This window comes from Pteropus vampyrus, unplaced genomic scaffold, assembly GCF_000151845.1.
Source record: "Pteropus vampyrus isolate Shadow unplaced genomic scaffold, Pvam_2.0 Scaffold48, whole genome shotgun sequence".
Taxonomy (NCBI): Eukaryota; Metazoa; Chordata; class Mammalia; order Chiroptera; family Pteropodidae; genus Pteropus; species Pteropus vampyrus.
The window spans coordinates 1,443,873-1,469,365 of NW_011888829.1; the positions used below are offsets into that span (position 1 = coordinate 1,443,873).

General features: G+C 36.6%; 1 protein-coding gene and 1 pseudogene across 1 annotated transcript in view; one reads left to right on the plus strand and one right to left on the minus strand.

Moving 5' to 3' along the window:
- The first annotated feature begins 10 nt into the window (after window positions 1-10).
- KDM7A (lysine demethylase 7A) overlaps window positions 11-25,493 on the plus strand; it is a 44,978-nt gene continuing 19,495 nt past the window's right edge. Inside the window, exons 1-11 of the mRNA XM_011359487.2 lie at window positions 11-115; window positions 2,021-2,106; window positions 6,051-6,168; window positions 7,484-7,644; window positions 9,716-9,857; window positions 10,152-10,338; window positions 11,528-11,690; window positions 17,923-18,010; window positions 19,279-19,385; window positions 22,269-22,360; window positions 23,419-23,508. Coding sequence (XP_011357789.1) covers window positions 84-115; window positions 2,021-2,106; window positions 6,051-6,168; window positions 7,484-7,644; window positions 9,716-9,857; window positions 10,152-10,338; window positions 11,528-11,690; window positions 17,923-18,010; window positions 19,279-19,385; window positions 22,269-22,360; window positions 23,419-23,508 — 1,266 coding nt within the window. The 5' untranslated portion in view covers window positions 11-83. The remainder of the gene's footprint in view (window positions 116-2,020; window positions 2,107-6,050; window positions 6,169-7,483; window positions 7,645-9,715; window positions 9,858-10,151; window positions 10,339-11,527; window positions 11,691-17,922; window positions 18,011-19,278; window positions 19,386-22,268; window positions 22,361-23,418; window positions 23,509-25,493) is intronic.
- LOC111739267 lies at window positions 8,178-8,296 on the minus strand (annotated as a pseudogene).

The window sequence follows — 25,493 nt, forward strand, 5'->3', positions numbered from 1 at the left end:
AGTTGTCTCCGCAGTTGTCTGATGATTACCATCACACTTCAGTCATAAGTTGATAGGCAGCCTCCACTGACGAGTGAAGTCTAATGGTGATCATTACCTTCCCCATCCATCCAGTGTAAGCACCTTAGGACCCTCTAATGCCTTTGTCCTCTCCTGACTCAAATGCTGCTGTTGTCATGTGTTTTAGTCTTTTATGGATTTTTAAATCTCACACGACATTGTTTTGTATAGTCAGTATTCATATAAATCTACTTCCATATGTATTACTTTTCTTAGCTTTTCATTTTTTTCTTGCATTTCAGCCCTCTTTGTGGTTAGCTTCCTCTGCAAGAAGTACATCCTTTGACATTTCTTCTAGTGTAGATTACCTGGAGGTGAACTCTGTTTCTGGCTGTCTGCAAATAACTTTTTCTCCTCCTTTGTGAAACATTTTTACTGAATATTGAACTCTAGATTAACAGACATTTTCTTTAAGGACATTTAAGATATTCTAATATGTTCTGGCTTCCATTATTGTTCAGAGAAGGCTCTCATTTTTTTAACTAACCTTCATCCATCATCCAGTTCAATAATTTTCTTTTCTCTTACAGCTTTGAAATTTTCTGACTTCTGTTTTCTACAGAAAAACTTCTTTTTATTTGTCCTGCTTGGGATTTATTGGGTTTCCTGAATCTGGATCGGGGTCTTTCATTATTTCTGCAATTTCTTAGCGGCTCTCTCCTCTTATTGCTTCTGCCCTTATTCTTTCTTTACCTTATGAGGTGAAGATTAAATATATGGTATGCTTTCTCATTTTATTCTTTGTAGTTCTTACCGTCTTATTTATATTTCCTGTCATCTTCCTTCTCTATGCTACATCCTGGATAATATGACCATCATCCAGTTCAATAATTTTCTTTTCCACTGTTAACACCTGTCAACTATGTTAATTGTCATCGTCCTTCATCTTCCTTCCTCAACTCGTGTTAGTTCTGCTTTAGTTCTTTTTCAGATACAACTTGTGGTTGTTTTTTTGTTTTATACGCTTTGGGAATACAGATATTTATCAAAATTTTACCCCAGTAGGTTACTTGGGATGTAGCAAAGCTGCTGGGGTCTGTCTTTAATAAATTACTCCTATTTTTAAGATGTCCTAATATAGTGTTTTTGGTCCAGAGTTGGTTCCCTTAAACTTAGTGTTTTTATTGAAGCGCCACTGCCAGGTACTCCATGGAATGGAGTTTCCTAGGTACGGTGCCTCAAACTAATTGAACAGATTAATTAGGGCCGTAAGACCTAAAGCAGCACGGGTAGAACTTAGTGCTCTCACCATGTCGGTGATGTTACCCAAACTTACTAACCACCTCTAGCTGATGACAGCCATATTTTAAAGTTAGTTTGTGTCTTAGTTGGCTTGAGCTGCCATAACATAATACTTTAAGACGAGGCGTCCTAAACAACAGAAATTTATTTTCTTATAGTTCTGGAGGCTGAATGTCTCAGAGCAAGGTCTACCAGGGTTGGTTTCTGGAGAGGGCTTGCAGACGGTCACCTTCTTGCCATGTACTCCTATGGCCATCCTCAGTGTATGCGTGCAGAGAGAGTGTCTCTTCTTATAAAGACACTAGTCCCGTGGGATTGAGGCCCCTGCCCTATGACCTCATTTGATTGCTTCCTTAGAGGCCCTATCCAAATATAACCACACTGGGGGTTACAGCTCCAGCATGTGAATTTTGGGGGGACATATTGAGTCCATAACAGGTGGCATTTACATAATGATGGAGAGTCTTATGGCTTATAATTACATTACTTTTGATACCTCTACTACTGCTAATAGTGAATCACCTCCCATGTATTCTTCTCCACAATTATTTAGCAAGTGTGTACGGAAAAGAATACAATTTATCCTTGCACATGTTTCTGTACTCTACAAAATTTGTTGGTAAGGTGGTTGTGCATTTCTCAGTTAAATTCCAACCAGTCTATTATAGTTAAGATTTTCGACATATTTACATATTAGCTTTATTTTTCTTTATCTTAGCTGTGTTGGAGTAGAAGAACATCATGCTGTTGACATTGACCTGTATCACTGTCCCAACTGTGCTGTTCTACATGGTTCTTCCTTGAGTAAGTACTAGATGCTCCAATAAAAACTAAAGTTTAAAACTTAACATGCACATGATAATACTTTAAATGATACTATAATTAGTTATATTACAACCACCAAGGACTATAGGAAAGATTTTTTTTGAAGGTATCGAGAATGCAATTTTTGTCTGAATTATTAAGTAACTTATTAAATAAGGTAAATATTGAGGGGAAAAAATACTCTCATTCTTAATTGCCAGTGCAAAGCCCGCAAAATCAAGTACATATTTTCAAAGCTTTCAATTTAACTAGAGTTTTTGTGTCCATTAAACTAAAGGGAAAAACTGTAGACTTAGTCATTTTTGAACTGAAAGGAACCTTTTCCTGACTGTGCCTTGATAGACACTTGGCTCAGATGTAGGTAACCTATACAACTTCTTTATTTCGAATACAGCCTTTTTCCTAGTACTTTTTTTTTTTAATAGAAATTTTGTTCTGAGGTTATGGGCAAGTCATTTTTTAAAAGAAACTTACTAGCAACTGACTGTTCATTACATTTTGTTAGAAATGTTAATTACCAAATTTCTTTGTAAGGTATAGAGATTTAAGCTATATGAATGTATTAAAATATTTCCTTGTAAAATATATAATATATTTTGTTGTTACAACACAGTATAAAATATGAGGTTAGCAGGTTGGTAGAATTTTGACATGTGTAATTGGCTAATTTCTTGTCATAAAAGTTTTTAAAGGTTTTTATTTTATGTAGCACTGAATTATGAAGTATGTAACTTGAAATAATTATTGACTAATTATTGAAGAAAGTAAATAATACTGGGTTATTATCTGAAGAAGAAAAGCAGAACTAAAACTGATAACAGTTTTAGTTTAGAATTTAAGTATATAACCCCCAAATGAAATAATTCACATTTCATTTCTATGAAATATTAAGTGGGTTAGTATGAGGAAGAATAATGTAGTGTTTAAGACATTACTACATGTGATGCATTCTATTTCCTTTTTTTCATATATGATTTAATTTTTTAAAAGCTTGTCATGCTCACTAAATTGACTTCACAATCCATAAGGGATCATGACCTGCGCTTTGAATAGTGAAGCTTCAGAGAGACGTCTATGACCTGGTCCTTCATGTTCTTCTCGTCCTTGAATGACATAAGATCAGGCATTGGCTATCTTCTGAGCAGAAGTCCAACTCTAAGTGCCTATAGGGAAAATGCCCAGATCCAGTAATCTTTTATCTTGATTTAAAGTTCACTTTCCATACCCCTCACCCTCCATCCCCAACTTGGATAATCCCTTTTGGTCCCTTTCCCTCTGCTAATAAGTCTTTCCTGCTTGCCACCCAGGGGCTCCTATTCCCTTCGGAGTTCCCCAGGACTCCTTATTATAGATACCATCTAGACAGTATAATATCCACTTAATATGGTGAATTTAGACTTTATCCTCTTAATGAGACTTAGAACTCTATTTGAGGGCAGGTACCAAAAAATAGCATAACACTTAAACATATATTCTCAGTGCTCTTCAGGCATATGCAAAAATGAAAATTTTTTCTCCTTTCCCTATTACCACTACTAAAATATTCACTGGCCCCCTCCTTTAAGAAATTCAGTTAGCTCTTGCAGTGGCTGGTTTTATGTATCAAGCATGTTGGCCCAACAGGACAGCTGTAGCCTTCTGTTAACATCTAGCAAGTTCAAAAGGAAACAATAGTAATTGTCAGCTTACTGGGTGCCAGGCAAGTAAATACTTGACCTCTGTTATCTCCTTTGATATTTTTAACAGCATGATGTGAGAAAAATGATCTAACCAGCTCTTTCTTGTAGCTGTTTGGCAGAGCTGGAGTTTGAACCCATAGCTGTCCAATTCTCAATCTGTTTTAATTCTAATCTGTTCTGTAAAAATGAACATTAAAACAATGAAGCACAGTTCTCTAATGGGCAGCCTTTTCTTTTCCTTTTTTTTTCCTTTTTTTTTTTTTAAATAATGATGCTCACTGTCGACTCAGGGCTTTGAAACAGGCTGTTTATATACACTGTTAAGAATATGAGTTACAAAAAAAAAAAGAACGTGAGTTACCTACCACTTTTCTGGAGGCAGTTTTGCAATTTGTAGCAAGTATCTTTAAAACATTGTCTTTCCCCTAACATTTCTAGCAATTTATCTCAAAAAATAATGGGGGAAACAGATTTATGTATATGAATATTAATCTCAACTTTGTTTGAAGAAAGATTCAGAATGAAAAATGCTTAAGAATCATATGATGCATCTATATCTTAAAATAATTCTAGGCTGCCTTTAAATTGCTTTTGAATATTTAATGAGAAAATGCTCATGATATAATAAGAAAAGTAAGCAGAATAAACATTACGATCATGGGGAAAAGCTTGGAATTAAATACACTTGAATTTTAAAAGTGATTTTAAATGAGAAAAAATATAACACACAAAGGATACCTTAATGAGATTTTCTAGGAAGATTGCTTTATAGTTCTCAATTTTTCTCATGAGATTTTTTTAAAGATGGTATTTACTCTCTTCCATATTGAGGGTCTGACTGCCATAAATTACTTGAATTACTTGGGAATCTTGTTTTAGACTCTTAGATATGAATAAGGCTAATTTCTACCCCTTTGATTATTTAGCGTGACTTCTCCTTATCCATATGAGGATCCAGTGTTATATATTATTATGATCTTTGTAAGGTGAAGATTTGGAGTAATTTAGACTCAGAGAGTTGTGTCCCTCACACAATTTATTGTGAATATGTTCAAACATATAGGAAACATCGAAAGAATTTTACATTGAGTACCTCTAAACCCATCATCTTGGTTCTATCTACTATTAACATTTTATATTATTTGCTTTACCACATATCTGGCCATTAAGTATCCCACTGTCTCCCCATCTTATTTATTTATTTATTTTTTTGATGCATTCTAAGTAAGTTGCAGGCATCAGTACATTCATTACCCAGAATCATGGAGGTTTTAGGCTTAAGAGTGATTTTCAGTCTTTAAAAAATATATATATGTATGTGTATATATATAAAAAACTGAAATCTTACGTTAGAGCACACCAAAGATAGCTCTGAAATCTTATGTTAGTACCACATGGAGGATAGGTAGGTGGTGCCACCATCGTGGAAAGAAGAATGAGTTTCAGAGCTTTCCTCAGCCTCTTCATCTTCCCCTGTATTAAGGGTTCCCCCACACAGGTGGAAAAACAGCACTCATCCCCTTCATTTCCACATAGGAAACTGGACCCAGATGCGTTTTAAGCGACTTGACCAAGGTTGCAGAGTAAGTTACAGCTGAGCCATGAGTCAAATCCAAGTCTTCTGATTTTGATTGCTGTGACCATTCCTCCTAGAGCTGTGGAATCACAGGATCTTGGCATTAGAAGTTACCATAAAGTTGTTTATTCTGTGAGCCCACTTGTCTTCCTTTAATTATGATGCAGTCACCTGCTCTTCTTTGTGTCAGTGTAACCATGCTTGTTTGGGGGATGAATCTTAACACAAAAGAGAAGGGAACTGCGTTGTTAAAATGGATTTCCGATGTGGGATTAAAGGCCCTATCCTGAGAGAAAGATTTGGGTGGGTCATAAAATCATATTTTGACCTAATGTCCTAGTAAAACATGATTTTTAAATAATTCGGAGATTTTATAGTATGTGTAATATGGATATTATAAAAGGCTCCATCTGCTAATTTGAATTTCTTGATTTAATTTTAAAATTGTGAAATGAAGAGTAGATTTTTAAAAACCGCAGTTAAATGCCTATAGTTGCAGCATTATATTAAGTAAAATTTACTTCTTCAGTCTAGAAGTGCATTAAAAATGTGTTTTTATTGTACTTAACATTTATTATTTCTGATTATATAGAATATAATCATTAGAAAGTACATAGTATCACCAGTTACCAAAAATGTTTTCTTTTTCTTATCTTCCAAATATCCAGTGAAAAAGAGGAGGAACTGGCACAGGCATGACTACACAGAAATTGATGATGGTTCCAAACCAGTGCAAGCTGGAACTAGGACTTTTGTGAAGGAATTACGTTCTCGAGTCTTCCCAAGGTATGGAAAGCTGTTCTGACCAGAGAAAATATAAGAATGTTACCTGACAAAGTGACATTATCTGAAGAGGTGTTTTCAAATGTTTGTTTGCAACCCATTATTATTCTCAATCAAGTTTTTACTTAAAAAAAAAAAAAAGAAATAGAAAATGTTGGTATATTGCAAGTAATAGAACTAAATAAGCATAGATAGCTTCATGGAACTTTGGTTATTTGTATGTGTGTATTGGCTTCAGAGAGGCTAAAGAGTCCCTAGAACTATAAACAATTTAGTGTCACTGTGGGAATGTGCATTTTTCAGGGAGAGGAGCCAGAGCTTTCATTTTTTTTTTTCAAATAGATTTGTGACCCACAAGAACTGTATTAAAAATCCTGGCCTGGCAGTTCCTGTGGCTTCTCTGCCAGAGTAGACACAAATGAGAGCAGGCTATTGAGATGGTCACAAATGTCTGCACTGTAATTACCATTAGTTAAAGGTCTTTGGTTTTATTTTGTTTAACTCCACAAACCTTCACAACATTTAAAACCGTAGTAGAGTGATAAAAATTAACTAAATGACCCATACGTGATGTAGTGTATAAAACAAGTAAACAGGTTGTCTTCTTCTTCCCCTATTTGAAGACTTGGTGTAAGCCTTTGAGACCATTTTCTGCATAAATAATAACATTTAAAACATTTATAGAGATGTATAGATATATGTATCCATCTAAGTTTTAAAAAATAAAAAGGCGTTATGCATATGTTGTGCAACTTGCTTTTTTTACTCTATTTCATAGGTATCCTTCCATATGTATACAAAAATTTACCTCTTCAACTGCTGGACAGTCTACAGTAGCGTATATGTATACCTTAATTTTCTTACACATCCCCTTTTGATGTTTGTTTCGTTCACCTCCAGTTTTTTCCCTTTACAAGTATTGAGTGGCTTCTGATCTTATTAATTCTCTTAACTCCAACCACTCATTACAACTGATTGTAAGCATCCTATTACCTCTTCTAGTGTAGTTTACCTGAACATTACATATTGAAATATATATTTTTCTATAAGCTGATTTTTTTTTGTTATAGTTAAGGCATCTTATATAATAAATATATTTTTTCAATTATTATATATTGAAGTTATTATGAGTTTTACTTTCGGATGGTAAAAGGGGCTCTATAAACATAGTTTGTTACAAAAAGGAGTATTAGGTATGACAGGTTGAGGACCACTGATACAGATAATAATAATGTATACAAATTAACCCATTACCAGAGTATTTTTTAAAACTGAACTTATCAACAAAGATGACATTTTACTCTTATGTTTTCCTTAGTGCCGATGAAATCATTGTAAAAATGCATGGCAGCCAGCTGACACAAAGATACCTGGAGAAACATGGATTTGAAGTCCCTATTATGGTCCCCAAATTAGATGATCTAGGACTGAGGCTTCCTGCACCTACTTTTTCTGTTATGGATGTGGAACGTTATGTAGGTACGAACTTTATTCCTTTAAGTACTTGGGAAAATACGGTAAAAGTAACAAATGATACTGTCCTAATCACATTAAAACTTGAATGAGGAAATGTTCATTTAGTTCAGCTTCCTGGGTCAGGCAAAGTGAAAGTCAGAATCACCTATGTTGAAAGTATTTTTTCTCAGCAGACCTACAGTTAACAGAAAAACATAATGAAACATTTTGCCTCTTCTTATTTCCTCAGCCTCATTCTGCTGCTTTTTTTGTTGTCCAGATTTTCTGGTACTTGGCTTATGACAAACTTTTACCGAGGGACAGCTACAGATACTAGAAAGAAGACACTAGGAAGCTGGATTGGTTCCAGGCCTCTGTAGCATTTGGGCACAGGATTTCTGGATCATGCTTTAGTGACTTCCTGCTCCCCAGAGAAAGGCCATGAAAAAGAACAGATATTTTCTTTTTTTTTGGAGGCGGGGCGAGGCCAAAGGGTTGACCTCACAGATTGTAAGGACCTTGTCATTTTACAATCCCTTATTTTTTTTTATTTTTTATGCCTACAGCAGTTGGTCTTTCTAGGTGGTCTCCCATCCAAGTACTAACCAGACCCGACCCTGCTTAACTTCTGAGATCAGACGGGATTGGGCTTGTTCAGGGTGGCATGGCCGTAGACAGAACAGATATTTTCAAACCTGTTTTTTATATTAACAACTTAGTGATAGCTCCATTTAATGATGTCCGGATTAATTTGTTATCTTGAGGCCCAGAAAGGCATAAGAAACAAAGGGAAAATCTTCTCTGTTTCAGTATTATTGACACTTTCAGTTAATTCATTCTCATCATGGAATTTATAGATAAAGCTGACTGCATGTAGATCTCATTCCTTGTCAGCAATAGATAGACATTATTTGAGGATTAGATTTCAAATCTACCTTGACTCAAAACTATATGCCCACTAAACACTTTATTTTCTGTACATGAAATATCTGAGAACTTGTCCCTTCATTGAGCCATTGATTGACAATTCTCATTGATAACTTTTCACCAATGAAATCCAATTAAATGTTATGACTTCACATTCAGTTAATTTTGAATATTTGATAAATTAGGGGATGAGGCTGAGATTTAACATAAACCTGTTTGTATAGATAGCATTTGAAAATAAATGGTTAATATAAGTATAGGGGGAAAAAATGTTCAAACTACTTGATAGCTAACTTTTTAGTACTGCAAAGCCCTTCAGTTAACAGAATTATCTTGCCTCCTAAGTATAAAGTCTTCTAGGCAACACTTTCTTAACTTACATAAAGTTACATTAAAGTAAGAAAATGGCATTTATTTGTTTTCTATTTCAGATCGATTAAGTATTGCTGTATTTTGAATTCTCTCTTACCCTTACAACGTGTAGGACATTGTAAAACAGATCATGCTTCCTAGGGCGAAGATGCAGTGGTGTGCCAGCAACAACTTAAGGTTTTATAGGAAAATTGTAAATTAATCCAATTTAGAACTCTTTTCAAAGACACCAATAAGAACTGATTTTTGCTTCCTAACCAGTGATTTTTTTTCTTGAAGCAGAATATTAGAAGACACTGCCAGGCAAGCAGAAATTGTTTGTCCTAGTTAACTTGTCCCTAATGACTGATGGGTTTTTCAAAATGATAGACTTAGAATCTTAGGTGTTTACAAGTGAAAGAGAAATCAGTCCCCTCATTTTATGCATGAGGAAACTGAAATCCAGAGCATGTGACAGTTTCCACATACCAACTAATGCATTTTTGTCATGAGCTGCACAAAAGAAGTCATTGGTATGTAAAAGCTTTGTAAACGTTAAGTTTTTATGCTCAGTGTTAATTATGCAGCTCTGTCTTAATTGCTGTCTTTTTTCCATCGAAAACCATCCCGTTTATCAAAAGTTCCAATGGGACTTAAAAATTAAGGATATAGGAAGAATCTTTGTCTAGGCTATGTAGTTTTTATAGTTGGCTTAATTATCATACCACGTAAATATGGTCTTTAAAATATTCTTGTTTAGGGCATCTGTTCATGTAACTCTTAAGCCCAATAATAAGACTATAATTTTTCTCTGCAGGTGGTGACAAAGTGATAGATGTCATTGATGTGGCAAGGCAGGCAGACAGCAAAATGACACTTCACAATTATGTTAAATACTTCATGAATCCTAACAGACCAAAAGTGTTAAATGTGATCAGCCTTGAATTTTCAGATACAAAGTGAGTAGTTCTGGACATTTTGGTGTAGCTAAATGTAGTTAAATGATAAATTTATTTTAGTAGGAAACATAATTGTGACTTCTAAAATGGTCCAGTGATAGCAACGTTGTAAATTTTGCTTTGGCACTCTCAGAGAATATTTAGAAATACAATGAGTTTTAAACTTTAAATTTTGTTATTAACCTTGAGCTCCAGTTAATTTCTTGGATTGGGTCGAGTTGGGAGATGAAATTTTAAGGAGTTTTAATTTGCATGATGTGTGTGTGTGTGTGTATGTGTGTTTGTTTTTTAAAGGATGTCTGAGTTGGTGGAGGTCCCTGACATAGCCAGAAAACTTTCCTGGGTGGAAAATTATTGGCCAGATGATTCAGTCTTTCCCAAGCCATTCGTTCAGAAATACTGCTTAATGGGAGTTCAAGACAGCTACACAGATTTCCACATCGACTTTGGTGGAACTTCAGTTTGGTACCATGTCCTCTGGGTAAGATTGGGGTATTTCTTTGTTCTCTATTGACAAAAACATACAGTCCTTTTTTTTTTCCAGGAGTGTATGTATTCATTTGCTGTAAATAACATTTATGAAGAGGGAAGATTTTTTACTTTTTAAATAGAATCTATCATTTTACCTTGAAGCATAATTTTTTTTCATCCCAAGAGAAGAGACATAAGTTTTTAATTTATATTTAAATTCCCTTTTTTCACCCCCATCTTATCAGTTGGTCTCTTTTAGTCTTTTGTCTGGTTTTATTTCCTCTTCCCCCTGGTTTATAATCACTTAATCCCTGAATCAAGTACTTGATAAGGAGCAAATTTACAGTAATAATTGCTTCTAACATTAAGATTAGGACAGCTATTTGATAAGTCCGGAATGTCCATAAAAATACGAATTCCTGGTGACTTACATTCATTCACCTTGCTTTATCTAGAACTGTGCTGTTCAGTACAGTAGCCACTAGCTGCATGTGACTAAATTTAAATAGTGAAAATTAATTATAATTTAAAATTCAGTTCCTCATTTGCACTAGCCACATATCAAGTGCTCCATAGCCACATGTGACTTATGATTACTGTATTGGATAGCATAGATATAAAACATTTCCATCATCATAGGACGTTCTGTTGGACAGTGCTGATCTAAAACCAAATCTTCTGTTGAATGCCTATGCATCAGCAATGCTCTGTCTGGACTGTACATGATGCTGTGCCCTTGAGCTCCTGTTCCTTTTTTCCATGAGAAAGAAAAGGGTTAGTTCATTAAAGGAAGTTTATTTGCAGGTCTTTAAAAATAATCATTATATTATAGCTCTTAGGAGAAAGGGCACAAGGTTGCAAAGATGACTTTCTGTAACCTGGGGCCTGTTAACCACGAATTTACTTCTGTACTAGTAGGATGTTTGTGATTTTTTTTTACCCTCCTCTCTTATAACTGTTTCTCCAATGCTACTGTGTTGACTCCTTGTCATGTTTAAGAGGGGGAGCTTTAGCCTCTGTGGAGATGCTTATTAAGAGCAAGAGCTATTGACCAGGTATGAGAAATGTCTTTTTGAGCCTAAAAAAATCTGGTAATTATCTTATTTAATTTAGATTATTGTATTGGGAAATTGCATCAATGTAGGCCATCCTAAGAATGGCTTTTCCTTTTCAAAACCAGTGTGATTACTTCCTTTTAGGGTGAGAAGATTTTTTATTTGATAAAGCCAACAGATGAAAATTTGGCACTCTATGAATCTTGGAGTTCATCTGTGACCCAGAGTGAGGTTTTCTTTGGTGATAAGGTGGATAAATGCTACAAATGTGTGGTAAAGCAGGGACATACCTTATTTGTTCCTACAGGTAAGGTTTTAATCCCACCCCCACACCCCATAGTTGATACTCAGTCACATGGAGTCAGTTTTTGATTAGAATCTCTGGCTTTCCCATGCTTGGAAAGTAGCTTTGCACAGCCTGATCTTGGACTTTTTACTTCTTTGTCCCTTAGAGCAGCAATCCCCAACCTTTTTGGCACCAGGGACCGGTGCACCTATGAGAATCTAATGCCTGATAATCTGAGGTAGAGCTGAGGCGGTGATGCTAGCGCTGGGGAGTGGCTGCAAATACAAATGAAGCTTCACTGGCTTGCATGCCGCTCACCTGCTGTGGGGCCCGGTTCCTAACAGACCACAGACCGGTACTGGTCTGCGGCCCGCGGTTGGGAACTCTTGCCTTAGAGGGCTTCTCTTGCAGTTAGGACTTGCTTTGGGCTGATATTTTATGCCATTTGCCTTTATTTTAATTTTTATTCAGATAAAGTTCATATCCTGTAATATTCACCCTTTTAAAATGTACAGTTCAGTGGGTTTTAGTAGATTAACAAGGTCGTGCGGCCATACCACTATCTAATTCTAGATCACTTCATCGCCTCAAGAAGAAGCCTCGTTCCAGTTAGCAATCACATCTCTACTCCCCGCTCCTCTGGGCCCCTGGCAATGCTAATGTACTTTTGATCTCTGCATTCGCCTAGTCTAGGCATTTTATATATGTGTATGTACGTATATATATATGTGGAATATGTGGCCTTTTCATTCTCACATCCGTCAGTTAGCATAATGTATATACTAGGCTCATCCTTACTATGGCATGTGTCAGCACTTCATTACTTTCATGGCTGAGTAATATTCTGTTGTACAGATATACCACATTTCATTTATCCATTCATCAATTGATGGACATGTGGGTTATTTCCACCTTTCGGCTATTTTGAATTGTGCTGCTTTGAATATTTGTGTAAAAGCTTTTGTGCCGGACATATTTCATGTCCCTTGGCTATACTTAGTAGTAGAATTGCTAGGTCCTATGATTCACTGACATTTAACTTTGTGAGGAACTGTCCAACTGTTTTCCAGATGGCTGCACCATTTTACATTCCCACCAGCAGTGTACAGTTCATTCCATTTCTCCACATCCTCACCAGCACTGTGATTTTTTTTTTTTTTTTTTGCTACTTGAGTGGGTGTGAAGTAGTGGTATCTCATAGTGATTTTGATTTGCATTTCCTTAATGAGCCATGATGCTAAGCATATTTCTCGTGCTTATTGACCATTTGAATATCTCTTTGGAGAAATGTCTATTCAAATCCTTTGCCCATTTTTAGGTTATTTTTCTTTTTATTGTTGAGTTCTAAGCATTCTTTATATATTCTATATACTAGACCCTTATCAGGCATATAATTTGCATATATTTTCTCCCATTCTGTGGGTTGTCTTTTCACTTTCTTGATAACGTCCTTTGTACAAACTTTTTAAGTTTTGATGAAGCTCAAAATTTAACTGGTTAGCTCTATATTGCTATCAAAGGCTGCTGTCCTGGGACAATTAGGAGGCAACAGGCAAATTTTGAGGGACCTTAGGAAGGAATGAGGTGTGTCATTTTGAGACGTGACAGAATGCAGGGTATGGGCTCTCCAGGCCAGTGGTTTTGAGAATTGTGTTCCGATTTGGGTGACCTGATGGCTGCAGAATTCACAGGATCTGTTACCACCGGCCGCGCTCTTGCTTTGCCTTTGTTGTACATAATAAATGAATTAACTAACGCCTGGAACTACCAGAATTTATGAATCTAGATGGGTGTCAGTATTTTCATTGTCAGTGGGCTAAGCTCCTTCCTTAAGTCCTCTTCTCAGTGCTCCCTTTTCTAACAAATATTTTGTTATGCCCTCTTCAAAATCTTGAACTCAAATTCATTGATGATTGTATTGGATAGCATAGATATAAAACATTTCCATCATCATAGGACGTTCTGTTGGACAGTGCTGATCTAAAACCAAATCTTCTGTTGAATGCCTATGCATCAGCAATGCTCTGTCTGGACTGTATATGATGCTGTGCCCTTGAGTTCCTGTTCCTTTTTTCCATGAGAAAGAAAAGGGTTAGTTCATTAAAGGAAGTTTATTTGCAGGTCTTTAAAAATAATCATTATATTATAGCTCTTAGGAGAAAGGGCACAAGGTTGCAAAGATGACTTTCTGTAACCTGGGGCCTGTTAACCACGAATTTACTTCTGTACTAGTAGGATGTTTGTGATTTTTTTTTACCCTCCTCTCTTATAACTGTTTCTCCAATGCTACTGTGTTGACTCCTTGTCATGTTTAAGAGGGGGAGCTTTAGCCTCTGTGGAGATGCTTATTAAGAGCAAGAGCTATTGACCAGGTATGAGAAATGTCTTTTTGAGCCTAAAAAAATCTGGTAATTATCTTATTTAATTTAGATTATTGTATTGGGAAATTGCATCAATGTAGGCCATCCTAAGAATGGCTTTTCCTTTTCAAAACCAGTGTGATTACTTCCTTTTAGGGTGAGAAGATTTTTTATTTGATAAAGCCAACAGATGAAAATTTGGCACTCTATGAATCTTGGAGTTCATCTGTGACCCAGAGTGAGGTTTTCTTTGGTGATAAGGTGGATAAATGCTACAAATGTGTGGTAAAGCAGGGACATACCTTATTTGTTCCTACAGGTAAGGTTTTAATCCCACCCCCACACCCCATAGTTGATACTCAGTCACATGGAGTCAGTTTTTGATTAGAATCTCTGGCTTTCCCATGCTTGGAAAGTAGCTTTGCACAGCCTGATCTTGGACTTTTTACTTCTTTGTCCCTTAGAGCAGCAATCCCCAACCTTTTTGGCACCAGGGACCGGTGCACCTATGAGAATCTAATGCCTGATAATCTGAGGTAGAGCTGAGGCGGTGATGCTAGCGCTGGGGAGTGGCTGCAAATACAAATGAAGCTTCACTGGCTTGCATGCCGCTCACCTGCTGTGGGGCCCGGTTCCTAACAGACCACAGACCGGTACTGGTCTGCGGCCCGCGGTTGGGAACTCTTGCCTTAGAGGGCTTCTCTTGCAGTTAGGACTTGCTTTGGGCTGATATTTTATGCCATTTGCCTTTATTTTAATTTTTATTCAGATAAAGTTCATATCCTGTAATATTCACCCTTTTAAAATGTACAGTTCAGTGGGTTTTAGTAGATTAACAAGGTCGTGCGGCCATACCACTATCTAATTCTAGATCACTTCATCGCCTCAAGAAGAAGCCTCGTTCCAGTTAGCAATCACATCTCTACTCCCCGCTCCTCTGGGCCCCTGGCAATGCTAATGTACTTTTGATCTCTGCATTCGCCTAGTCTAGGCATTTTATATATGTGTATGTACGTATATATATATGTGGAATATGTGGCCTTTTCATTCTCACATCCGTCAGTTAGCATAATGTATATACTAGGCTCATCCTTACTATGGCATGTGTCAGCACTTCATTACTTTCATGGCTGAGTAATATTCTGTTGTACAGATATACCACATTTCATTTATCCATTCATCAATTGATGGACATGTGGGTTATTTCCACCTTTCGGCTATTTTGAATTGTGCTGCTTTGAATATTTGTGTAAAAGCTTTTGTGCCGGACATATTTCATGTCCCTTGGCTATACTTAGTAGTAGAATTGCTAGGTCCTATGATTCACTGACATTTAACTTTGTGAGGAACTGTCCAACTGTTTTCCAGATGGCTGCACCATTTTACATTCCCACCAGCAGTGTACAGTTCATTCCATTTCTCCACATCCTCACCAGCACTGTGATTTTTTTTTTTTTTTTTTTGCTACTTGAGTGGGTGTGAAGTAGTGGTATCTCATAGTGATTTTGATTTGCATTTCCTTAATGAGCCATGATGCTACGCATATTTCTCGTGCTTATTGACCATTTGAATATCTCTTTGGAGAAATGTCTATTCAAATCCTTTGCCCATTTTTAGGTTATTTTTCTTTTTATTGTTGAGTTCTAAGCATTCTTTATATATTCTATATACTAGACCCTTATCAGGCATATAATTTGCATATATTTTCTCCCATTCTGTGGGTTGTCTTTTCACTTTCTTGATAACGTCCTTTGTACAAACTTTTTAAGTTTTGATGAAGCTCAACATTTAACTGGTTAGCTCTATATTGCTATCAAAGGCTGCTGTCCTGGGACAATTAGGAGGCAACAGGCAAATTTTGAGGGACCTTAGGAAGGAATGAGGTGTGTCATTTTGAGACGTGACAGAATGCAGGGTATGGGCTCTCCAGGCCAGTGGTTTTGAGAATTGTGTTCCGATTTGGGTGACCTGATGGCTGCAGAATTCACAGGATCTGTTACCACAGGCCGCGCTCTTGCTTTGCGTTTGTTGTACATAATAAATGAATTAACTAACGCCTGGAACTACCAGAATTTATGAATCTAGATGGGTGTCAGTATTTTCATTGTCAGTGGGCTAAGCTCCTTCCTTAAGTCCTCTTCTCAGTGCTCCCTTTTCTAACAAATATTTTGTTATGCCCTCTTCAAAATCTTGAACTCAAATTCATTGATGATATAACCTCCTATACCAGAAATGTCAAAAAAAGTTGATGTAAAGACTCAACTAGAATATAAAGAAGAAATTAAAAAGTGATTGATAATAAAATACTATTTCAAAATGTGCCTGCTCAAGCAGAGTGGCCTTAGAAGACAGAATGAAAGTTAGAGCATAAGCCAGCAAACCAGTACAGGTATATGATTGGCAGCTGAGATTCTATAGCGTTTGTGTAGATGAATGGTTCTCAAACTTCATTGAGCATCAGAGTCACCTAGAGGGCTAATTAAAACACAGATCACTGTACCTCATCCCCAGTAGTTCTGATTCAGTGGGCTCAGGAATTTGCATTCTAACGAGTTCCCAACTGATACCAGTGCTGCTGGTCTAGAGGCTTAGAGTACCACTGCTGTAGGCATTGTGATTTTTTTCCAAGGTAGTTGGCAACTGATAAACTTCCAAACAAACTAAATTTACAGAGTAGTTGTATTCTTGGAAAATTATGTCCAAACCATGCAAAAATTACTCTGTCATATAATGGAATTATAGCTTCTAGGCTCACATAGTTCATGACAAATTTCAAATATAAATGCCCAGCAGAAATTTAAAAGTCCTGAGAAATGCAGGACTTCAGTATTTCCCACCATGTGGAACTGTCCTGCATTTTGCACCCCTGGCTCCTGCTCACGAAATGACAGTAGTACTTCCTAATCATAGTGACAATCAAAAAAAGCCCCCCAAACTTTCTCATATACCCTCTACAGGCAGTACTGCCTTTGTTGAGAACCATTGATCTATAGGATTTGTAGCTAACAGACTTCGAATTTGTGATTTCAGGGTTAAGCTCAAGGCTTTGTGCCTTTGAGCACACAAATGGGCACCACCTGAAAATTCAGTCTTTGAGGTTTGTTTTTTTTTTTTTTTTGACATTGTGTCATGGCACAACGAGGGATCAAAAGATGAAAAATATAAAGAAAATGGGATCTATATTGATAGCTAATTTTTATGTGCAAACGTATATACATTTATTTATATTTAAAGTCTTTATGTTTAGACTATGGACATTTCTTTCAAAAATTAGGCATCTCTTAGAAATGATTCTCACTTTGAAAGCATTTTTATGGGAAAACAAGCCATCATTTTGATTGCCGACATTTATATTTATATGACCAAAACCCTCCCTAATGAAGTGTGAGTCATCTGCCTTTTCCTCTGGGAGGCAGCTCTCCGGGTGAGTTCCTGAGCCCCCTCCTCTTAGTCCCTAAGGGTCCTCATTTCAGATACCAGGGAAGTGAAGTGCTCAGCCGGTCTCAAGGTTCACTTAACGGAAATGCGCTTGCCTCATTCTACCAGATTTGACTTGTCTCAGATTAAAATCTTTAGTATAAAGTTGGATTGTGTTTTGAAATTAAAAACTAAAACAGCAACAGCCACAAAAACCTTCACCTCTCCCGCACCATGATTTTGTCTAATTGGACCAATACATTTGTTTCCTCAAACTCAGCACAGAGCCTGGCATATCATAGGCCTTCAATAAATATTTGAATGAATCTAAAGATTGTATAAGACATTAACTTCTCTAGCACTGGTGGGTGAAATAAATTGATGTTGATAGTTTGAGTTTCTTATTTCTCAGATAGATATCACATTTGGTTTAAATATTGAGACATCACTGATTTATATACTTTTAACCATTTCAGGGTGGATTCATGCAGTACTCACTTCTCAGGACTGTATGGCTTTTGGGGGGAACTTTCTCCACAACCTAAACATTGGCATGCAGCTCAGGTTTGTGTTATCAGTATTTAAAGGATCTTTTACCCTTTCTTAAATAGGACTCTGTTTAAAAGTTTCAAAAATGTAAATTCAACAACATATTTTAATTGAGATATGATGGAGATAGGCCCTGAGAAATTACTAGGAATAGGAACAAAAAGCGTCTTAAAATATTGTCAGGACATCTTGATGCATTTCGAATCTAAAAACAAATAATGATGATAATAATAAAAATGTATTCAGTTTGAGATTAAATATCTTCTCAGATTTCAAAATTTTATAAAAATATATGGGCTTTCCTTCGGCTATTTTTACGGTTTGGGAAATGAACTAAATCCCATCAGGCTCACGTTTGACATATGGTACTAGGGAAAAGCAGCCCTAAGTTAGGATTGCTATCAAGACAACCTGCTTTAATTTTGCTGTGGGTAAAAGATTAACAGCAGTTCTGTATTTGACCTTTAGGTAACTGTGCTCATGGTAGCCTAATGAGAATAGAATGTTATAGCAACATTGATTATGGTAAAATGATCCTTGATTGATAAACTGCATCAGAATTGGGAGAACTAGAAGTACCGAGTATGAAGTCATATATTTGGGCTTTCCTGAATGTGGTGACTCTTATAACTTGGCTTGCCCATGGGGAACCCTAGATGCCATGTGTCTGTGGAGTGATTACAAGAAATACTGGCTCTTACTGGACATGAAGCTTTAAGCTAAGGCAGCTCCTATACCTGCCAAGTGTGAATCTTGTTTCTTTATACCTGAGCTGCCCCTGAGGGGAAAGATGGCTCCTGGCTGGCTGTGTGGACTGCTGCAGAGACTCCCACAGAAGACTGATACTGTGGCAAGCTGCAGTTCCTGTCTTTTCCCCTTGACTACTGCCAAGTGTAGTCTCGAGCTTGACTGCTCAGCAGAACCTAAAGAAAACCTGAGTGGGTGTTGCAGTGTTGTCCCACACATGGTGTCAACTTCTAAACACTTATCATAGTGGAACCCTCGTAAAATTCCTCCAGTTAAGACTAGGATAGAAATCCCGAGGCATGATCTTCTCTAAGGCCAATGTAATTCTTTAATATACTGTCAAATTTGTTAAGGTCGACCTGGATAAGATCACAATTCAGTCGTATCCAAATATGGTGTTAGGTAATATATACAGTACTTGATCGCTCTTATATGTCATGGCTTGCTTATTTATTTTCCTTAAGTTAGTTGCCTCCATTTAACTTTGAAATTTAATATTCAATTTGTTTAAATTTGTTTAAATTGTATTTATTTAGGTGTTATGAGATGGAAAAAAGGCTAAAAACACCAGATCTTTTCAAATTCCCTTTCTTTGAAGCCATATGTTGGTTTGTAGCCAAAAACTTGCTGGAAACACTGAAAGGTAATTTATAATCTGTACATTTTGTTGAGTTGATTTGATGCATGATGTTTGTAAATTTACTAAAAGCCATTGATAGAAAGAAAGGCCCTTTTTTGGTATGGTGTGGCTATTGCCCCTATTTTATTTTTTAAATGCTTGATCTCCCCCTGCCAAGAACCTTTTTAGCAAATTAGAGTCTCTAGTTTATAACCTTAAAAAGCAGTTATATGAAGACCTGCATCAGAACAGGTAATATTGAAAAATGTTCATTTCACCTAGGAGTCTTATAGCCCACACACATTGTCAGGCATATAAAAGTCCCTCACTTACAGAAATGTAATTTAAGCCAAGAGACAGTCACATAATATATGTTCCCAAATATTTACTTTTAAAAATTAAGGGAATAATTTTCATATCCCAAGAGAACCAGGTAGTGCCTGTGCCATCATCATTATGACCCACTGTGTTGGCCAATATAAGGTACCTGTTAGCACAGACAAACTGAATGTCAGGCTTTGAGCCTGCAGTTGAGGAAGAACATTTTGATTTCTTTTGGGGAGGCGGGGAGGTTAGGAATATCGCTTTATTTAAACTTGAAAGGTACCTTTTTAATGTAGAATTTCAGATTTTAATGTTTTATCTTTTGGTTTAATCATCTTTGAGCCATCAAGTTAGAGACTAAATGTACCCTTGTACTTCTGTCCACTTTTTGCTTTTCATGCATTTCTGTCCATTAGAATGCAATACAGTTCGTCTTGTTTCTGTGTTGTCTTAACTTCTCGAGTCAGTTTGCGGATAGTGCTATTATTATAATTAACTCCCAGAAGAACAGATATAAACAGATTAAACTGTAAAGTCTGTTCTAAATATTTGTTTCATTTTCTATTTAAAAGTTACTCAAGAAGAAAAGGTAAAATAAAAAGCAACAACCAATAACTAACTTCCTGGGATAGCATGCACAGAATGAAATGATAAAACTTATTTATGTATTTGCTTTTGCTCAAAAAAAGAAAAAGGCTCACTCTGTATGGAAGGAGAGACTAATAGAAGCCCGTGCCACACCTTTTAGCACAGTGGAGAGGTAGAGGTCTTGATGGTGGCACAGGTGTCTGTAATGGCGGAAGGGTCCATGGATGAGGAAGAACAGGTGCTGTCCACACACGCCCGTCTCTGCTCCAGAAATGCATTCTTATCCTGAATCCCTGACTTGGTCAATGTTTTCAGGTATTTCTCTTGGCTGCAGGAATGACACAGTGGATCATAGAGTGCCATATATAGTTTCCAGTAAAATACTGGATTTTAAAGTTTGTAGTCTTCTATCCAAGTAGAAATCTAGAAAAATAGAAACATTTTTAAATACTTATAAAAAGCACTTATAAATGTCCTTGTTATCTGGACATAAACCCAATTACTGAACCTTCCAGATCATAGATTGGCAATTCAGTACTCAGTAAGTTCAGAGCTTTTTCCCCATCTTTTCTCTCCTCAATATCTCTCTCTCTCTCTCTCTCTCTCTCTCTTTCTCTCTCTCTCTCTCTCTCTCTCTCTCTCTTACACAATTACACAAACACACACACACTGGGGTGAAGCTTTTCCCCTAATGTCTAAGAGGGGCCCATCAATCAACCTTTTAGAACAAATTAAGAATTTATCTGAAAGAAAATCTTGCCGTCTTTATTGCAGCCACAAGCAGCAGATCGCTTGGTCTTGGAATAACGAGCTAGCCTTTGTGTTAGGCCCTCGAGAGTTCAAAACTATTGAGGTCTGATCAAACACATAGCCGTATACATTAAAGACAAAAAAAAGGTTACCGTAAAAGGATATTTGTAGGTCAAGTTTTAAAATATTTTCATTTCATCAGCCAGATCAGTACAAGATACCTGGCAGTACCAGTGTGTCAATCCAATACCACTAAGGCTAGAGCCCAATTACTATCATGCCAATTGCTGTCATCATAGGCCTTCATCCTGGAAGCAGGAATGGTGATCTTACAACCCCCCACGTTATGTTGTCCTTCCATCCCATAACTTTCCGCTGTGGCCTGTTATTTGCCAGCTGTCAGACTGTTGTTATAGGCTTATACGATGGGTTAAGTAAGGGTGGGTGTATGAAACTTCTAACTGTATTTAGTGTCAGTAATAATGAAACGGTGAACCAATTTGGTTGGGGTTTACGTAAGTAAATCACTCAGAGCAGAAGTGAAATCTTTCACTTTGGCTTCAACTTACCTGAGTCATAGACCACATCTAATATATTAATGTGAGTTTTAGATAATTAATTTGCTTTAAAAACCCAGAGGAGACATTTGCGTGTGTGTGTGTGTGTGTGTATTAACCATTACAATAGTGAAATACGTCGTGCCCGTGGTCGATTGTGTTGATCGCACAATGCATACACATACGCTCTCCTATAGTTTGGAGACTTATGACTGCCTCTCCGATCACCTCCACCCAAGGTGAGCAGGAGCAGCCATGCCAGTCTCTAGGCATGCCTATTATTGTTCTCATTACACCCTCCTCCTTCCCTTCTAGAAAGAACCACTATCTTGACTTTTGTGATAATCCTTTTCTTCTGTTTTATCACCTATGTCACCAACTAAAGTAGTTTAATTTTGTCCCTCTTATAAGAATAGCTTCATACTGACATTTTTTTGTGGCCTTTTACTCAGCATTATGTGTATGAGCTTTCTCTTAACTGGAGCATTTATTATAACGACACTTAATGTAATTCTCTTTCTTTTTCTTTGTTGCCTTTTCGGTCAATTGTTTCTTATTTCACTTTTTTCCTTTCTATTAATTTGGAAGTTATGCAGTTTGCTATTTGGTGATTACTGAAAATATAAAGTTAATCCCTTTATCTTCAACACACTGACCTCCTTTTCCTATTCCTCTTCCCTTCCCACAGAACTGAGAGAAGATGGTTTCCAGCCTCAAACTTACCTAGTACAGGGCGTGAAAGCACTGCATACTGCTTTAAAATTATGGATGAGAAAAGAAGTGAGTTTTCTTCAGTGAATTAATTGCTATTCTTTTATATGGCAAGGTCAGGAAAACAGAGTCCTTATGCTGTTGTGGCAACACTTGTGAGTAGCCGTGGTAGAGGGAATGGAAATTGTGCTTTAAATATAAGCTGCATTTTATCATCCACTCTATGCAAATGTACTGGTTTATGTTTGTATTTATGAGGATAAAGTACCTCAGTATTTCTTTAAGCTGGAAAAGAAAGTAATTCAGGTGTATCTAGGGTGTTGACTAAGAATGAATGTGTAGGTGTAAAATAATTATAAATAACTGAGCTCTCATAGTGTGCTAACCATTGTGTTTAGTCTTTATATCCATAATCTCATTTAATCCTTAAAGCAACAATGTGTAGTCTGGGTGCTATAGTTCTTCCCATTTACATATAGGGAAACTGAAGTTCAAAGAGTTTAAGTCACTTGCCCAAGATAACTGATGGAGCTAGCACTTAAATCTAGGTCTCGGATTGCAAAACCTATGCTCTTATCTCTCTGCTAGACTTCTGTAAAAATGAAAGAAAGAAGGTCAAGGTTCAAGCAGGGGCTTCCCATTTGCACGAAAATATTGTCTAGTTGTTTGCGTTTGAGTCCCACCTCCCCTAAGAGGTCAGCCCAGATTCCTTTTTGGGATTAGTAAGTGCTTCCATAGCATATTACTTGTACCAGTGGACTAGGATTATTTCAGTGCCTATGTTCCCTCTTTCAAATCCTTATGTATTATGAATTAAATGTTAGGCTTAATTAGTTACTAATTGTAATAGTAGTTAGAAATAGAGTAGGCTTTGAGATAAAGAGTGTGAGGTTACTACTCTATATAAAGCAAAATTCTCTTTAACTTAGTCTAAGAAGATTCTGTAAGGTAATGAGAATCTTTTTAGAAGGTGTCACACCAAATACAGGAACTCTGAGACCTGCCTGATTAATATTTAGCTATGTCCATAAACTCTGGAGAACCCAAAAATTGGTTTAATAAATTGGTTTTTACATATTAAAGTGTAAATAACTTTGGTTGTCTTGTCTTTGTTAATCCAAATACAGCTTGTATCTGAACATGCCTTTGAAATTCCAGACAATGTTAGACCTGGACATCTCATTAAAGAACTTTCTAAAGTAATTCGAGCAATAGAGGTAAGAGTAGAAACTGTTATCTAAATGCTTGGTCACTGTCTGCTTTGAGAAGCAAATCTACCGCTGCACTACAAACTTGAAAGCTCGTATGCACTTAAAAATAAATGGAATGAGCTAAGACTGAGAAACAGTCTCAGGTTTTTAGGCTTCTGAAGTCCTAGAGAGAAAATACTGTATTATACTGAATACGGAAGCAGTTATCAGGTTACTCCAAAAATAAAAAATACAGAATAAACAAAACGTTCAGATCTAGTTCATTTCAGCTATCTGAAGAGGAAAAATGTAGAGTAGAGAGAAAAAGAGAGGAAATGTAAGGTGAGTGAGTGGAGCTGGGTGAAGCTGGGTTGGAAGGAGGGGTGATGTCAGTGGGCTGGGGCAAGGAGGGCCACTTGATTGGAAATATTAGAACAACTTGATTAGATAAATGCCCTTTGATAAAAGTCCACAAAATCTGAGAATAGATGTTTTAATTAACGAGGCACTCTTCCAGTTATTAAAGAAAGGAGGTTTTAATTCAGGAAGGTGGTCCTATTAGTGTCTAGCCTGAACTGAAAGGAAACTAAGTGGAGAAACGGAGGCGAACTTGTAAGTTGACAGTTTAGATTAGGTCTGTGTTTCGAGAATGGGAAGAGGGTTGCATCTAAGAAAACCAAAAGGTTGGGTTTAATATCCTTAGATAGAATAGTTCATGTAATTTTCAATATGTCCAGATATAGTAGAAAAATATTTTGTTTTTTAAAGAGTGATAGTAGTTGTATAGATTTTTAATCAAAAGGCACATATATAATCTTATATATGTAAATGTATAAATGTATAAATCTCAAATATAGCAACCCAAACCTAAGAGTAAACTCAAGAGAGGTGTGGGTCTATTTGCAAAAACTATAAATCTTTACTAAGGGAAGTAAAACAATAGTTGAGTAAGTGGAGTGTCATTTCTGAAATATGTCACCTCTAAATTAATGTCACAAATTTTAAATGGTGAAATATCCTTGGAAGAATAATTGGACAAAAATAGCCGACATAGTATTTTTTTTTCATTGAAGGGTAGAGAGTACAGAAGGCAGCAAGATGGCCAGTAGAAAAATGTGCAAAGAAACATACAGGTATTTCACTAAAGAAGAAATAAAAATGGCCAGTCCAATAAAAATATGAGAAATAGTCTCCATATGTGAAAAACTATTCAAGCACATTTTGCCAAATAATTTATGATTTCATATGATCATTTATCAAATTGGCAAAAATAAAATTCTATATTCTAGCCCTGATGATAGGAGTACAGATTAGTTTATGCTTTCTGAATGTTCCATCCCTTGACCTGGCAGTTTCATTTTAATCTAATAAAGTAAATAAGAGGGTTCCAATAAAACTTGATAGATTGAACATATGTACTTACCACTATCACCTCTTGGGACCAGAATGATAGTAAAGGAGTAAAAAAAGACATTTCCCAAAACGAAGAGAAAAATAGAGATGAAGATTCCAACAAAATTTTGGAGAAGAAATGTACAAGTGGTCACTGATTTAGCAGCCCTAAGAACTGAAACCTGTGTGGGCAGTGGGGGAAGGCAAGGAGCAGGTCTTACTTGTACAGAACCTTCAAAACGCTCAGGAGTTAGGGACACGGGACCCTCTGAATGTGAGAGTGGAGGTGGGATTGAAAATAAGATTGATTGAAGGCCTATTTAAGACACGAGTTGATCTCCAACTCCCTGCCTTAACACATGCAGACAATTAGAGGTTTAATTATTTGAGAGGTTGAACTTGAGACTGTGGACTTTGGGGCACTGAGTCCAACTGAGGGAGATGGGTTCCACACTGAAAACAAGAGAATTAAGTGACAGTCTACATAGTGAATGATTCTTCTCCCGCTTGACTCCCCAAAAACTGGCAGTCTGGCCTGTGCCTCCCAAGAAGACCTACTGATACTGACAGTTTGAAACCTTCCAGTAGATCCCTACTGGATCTGCTGGACCAAGACAGAT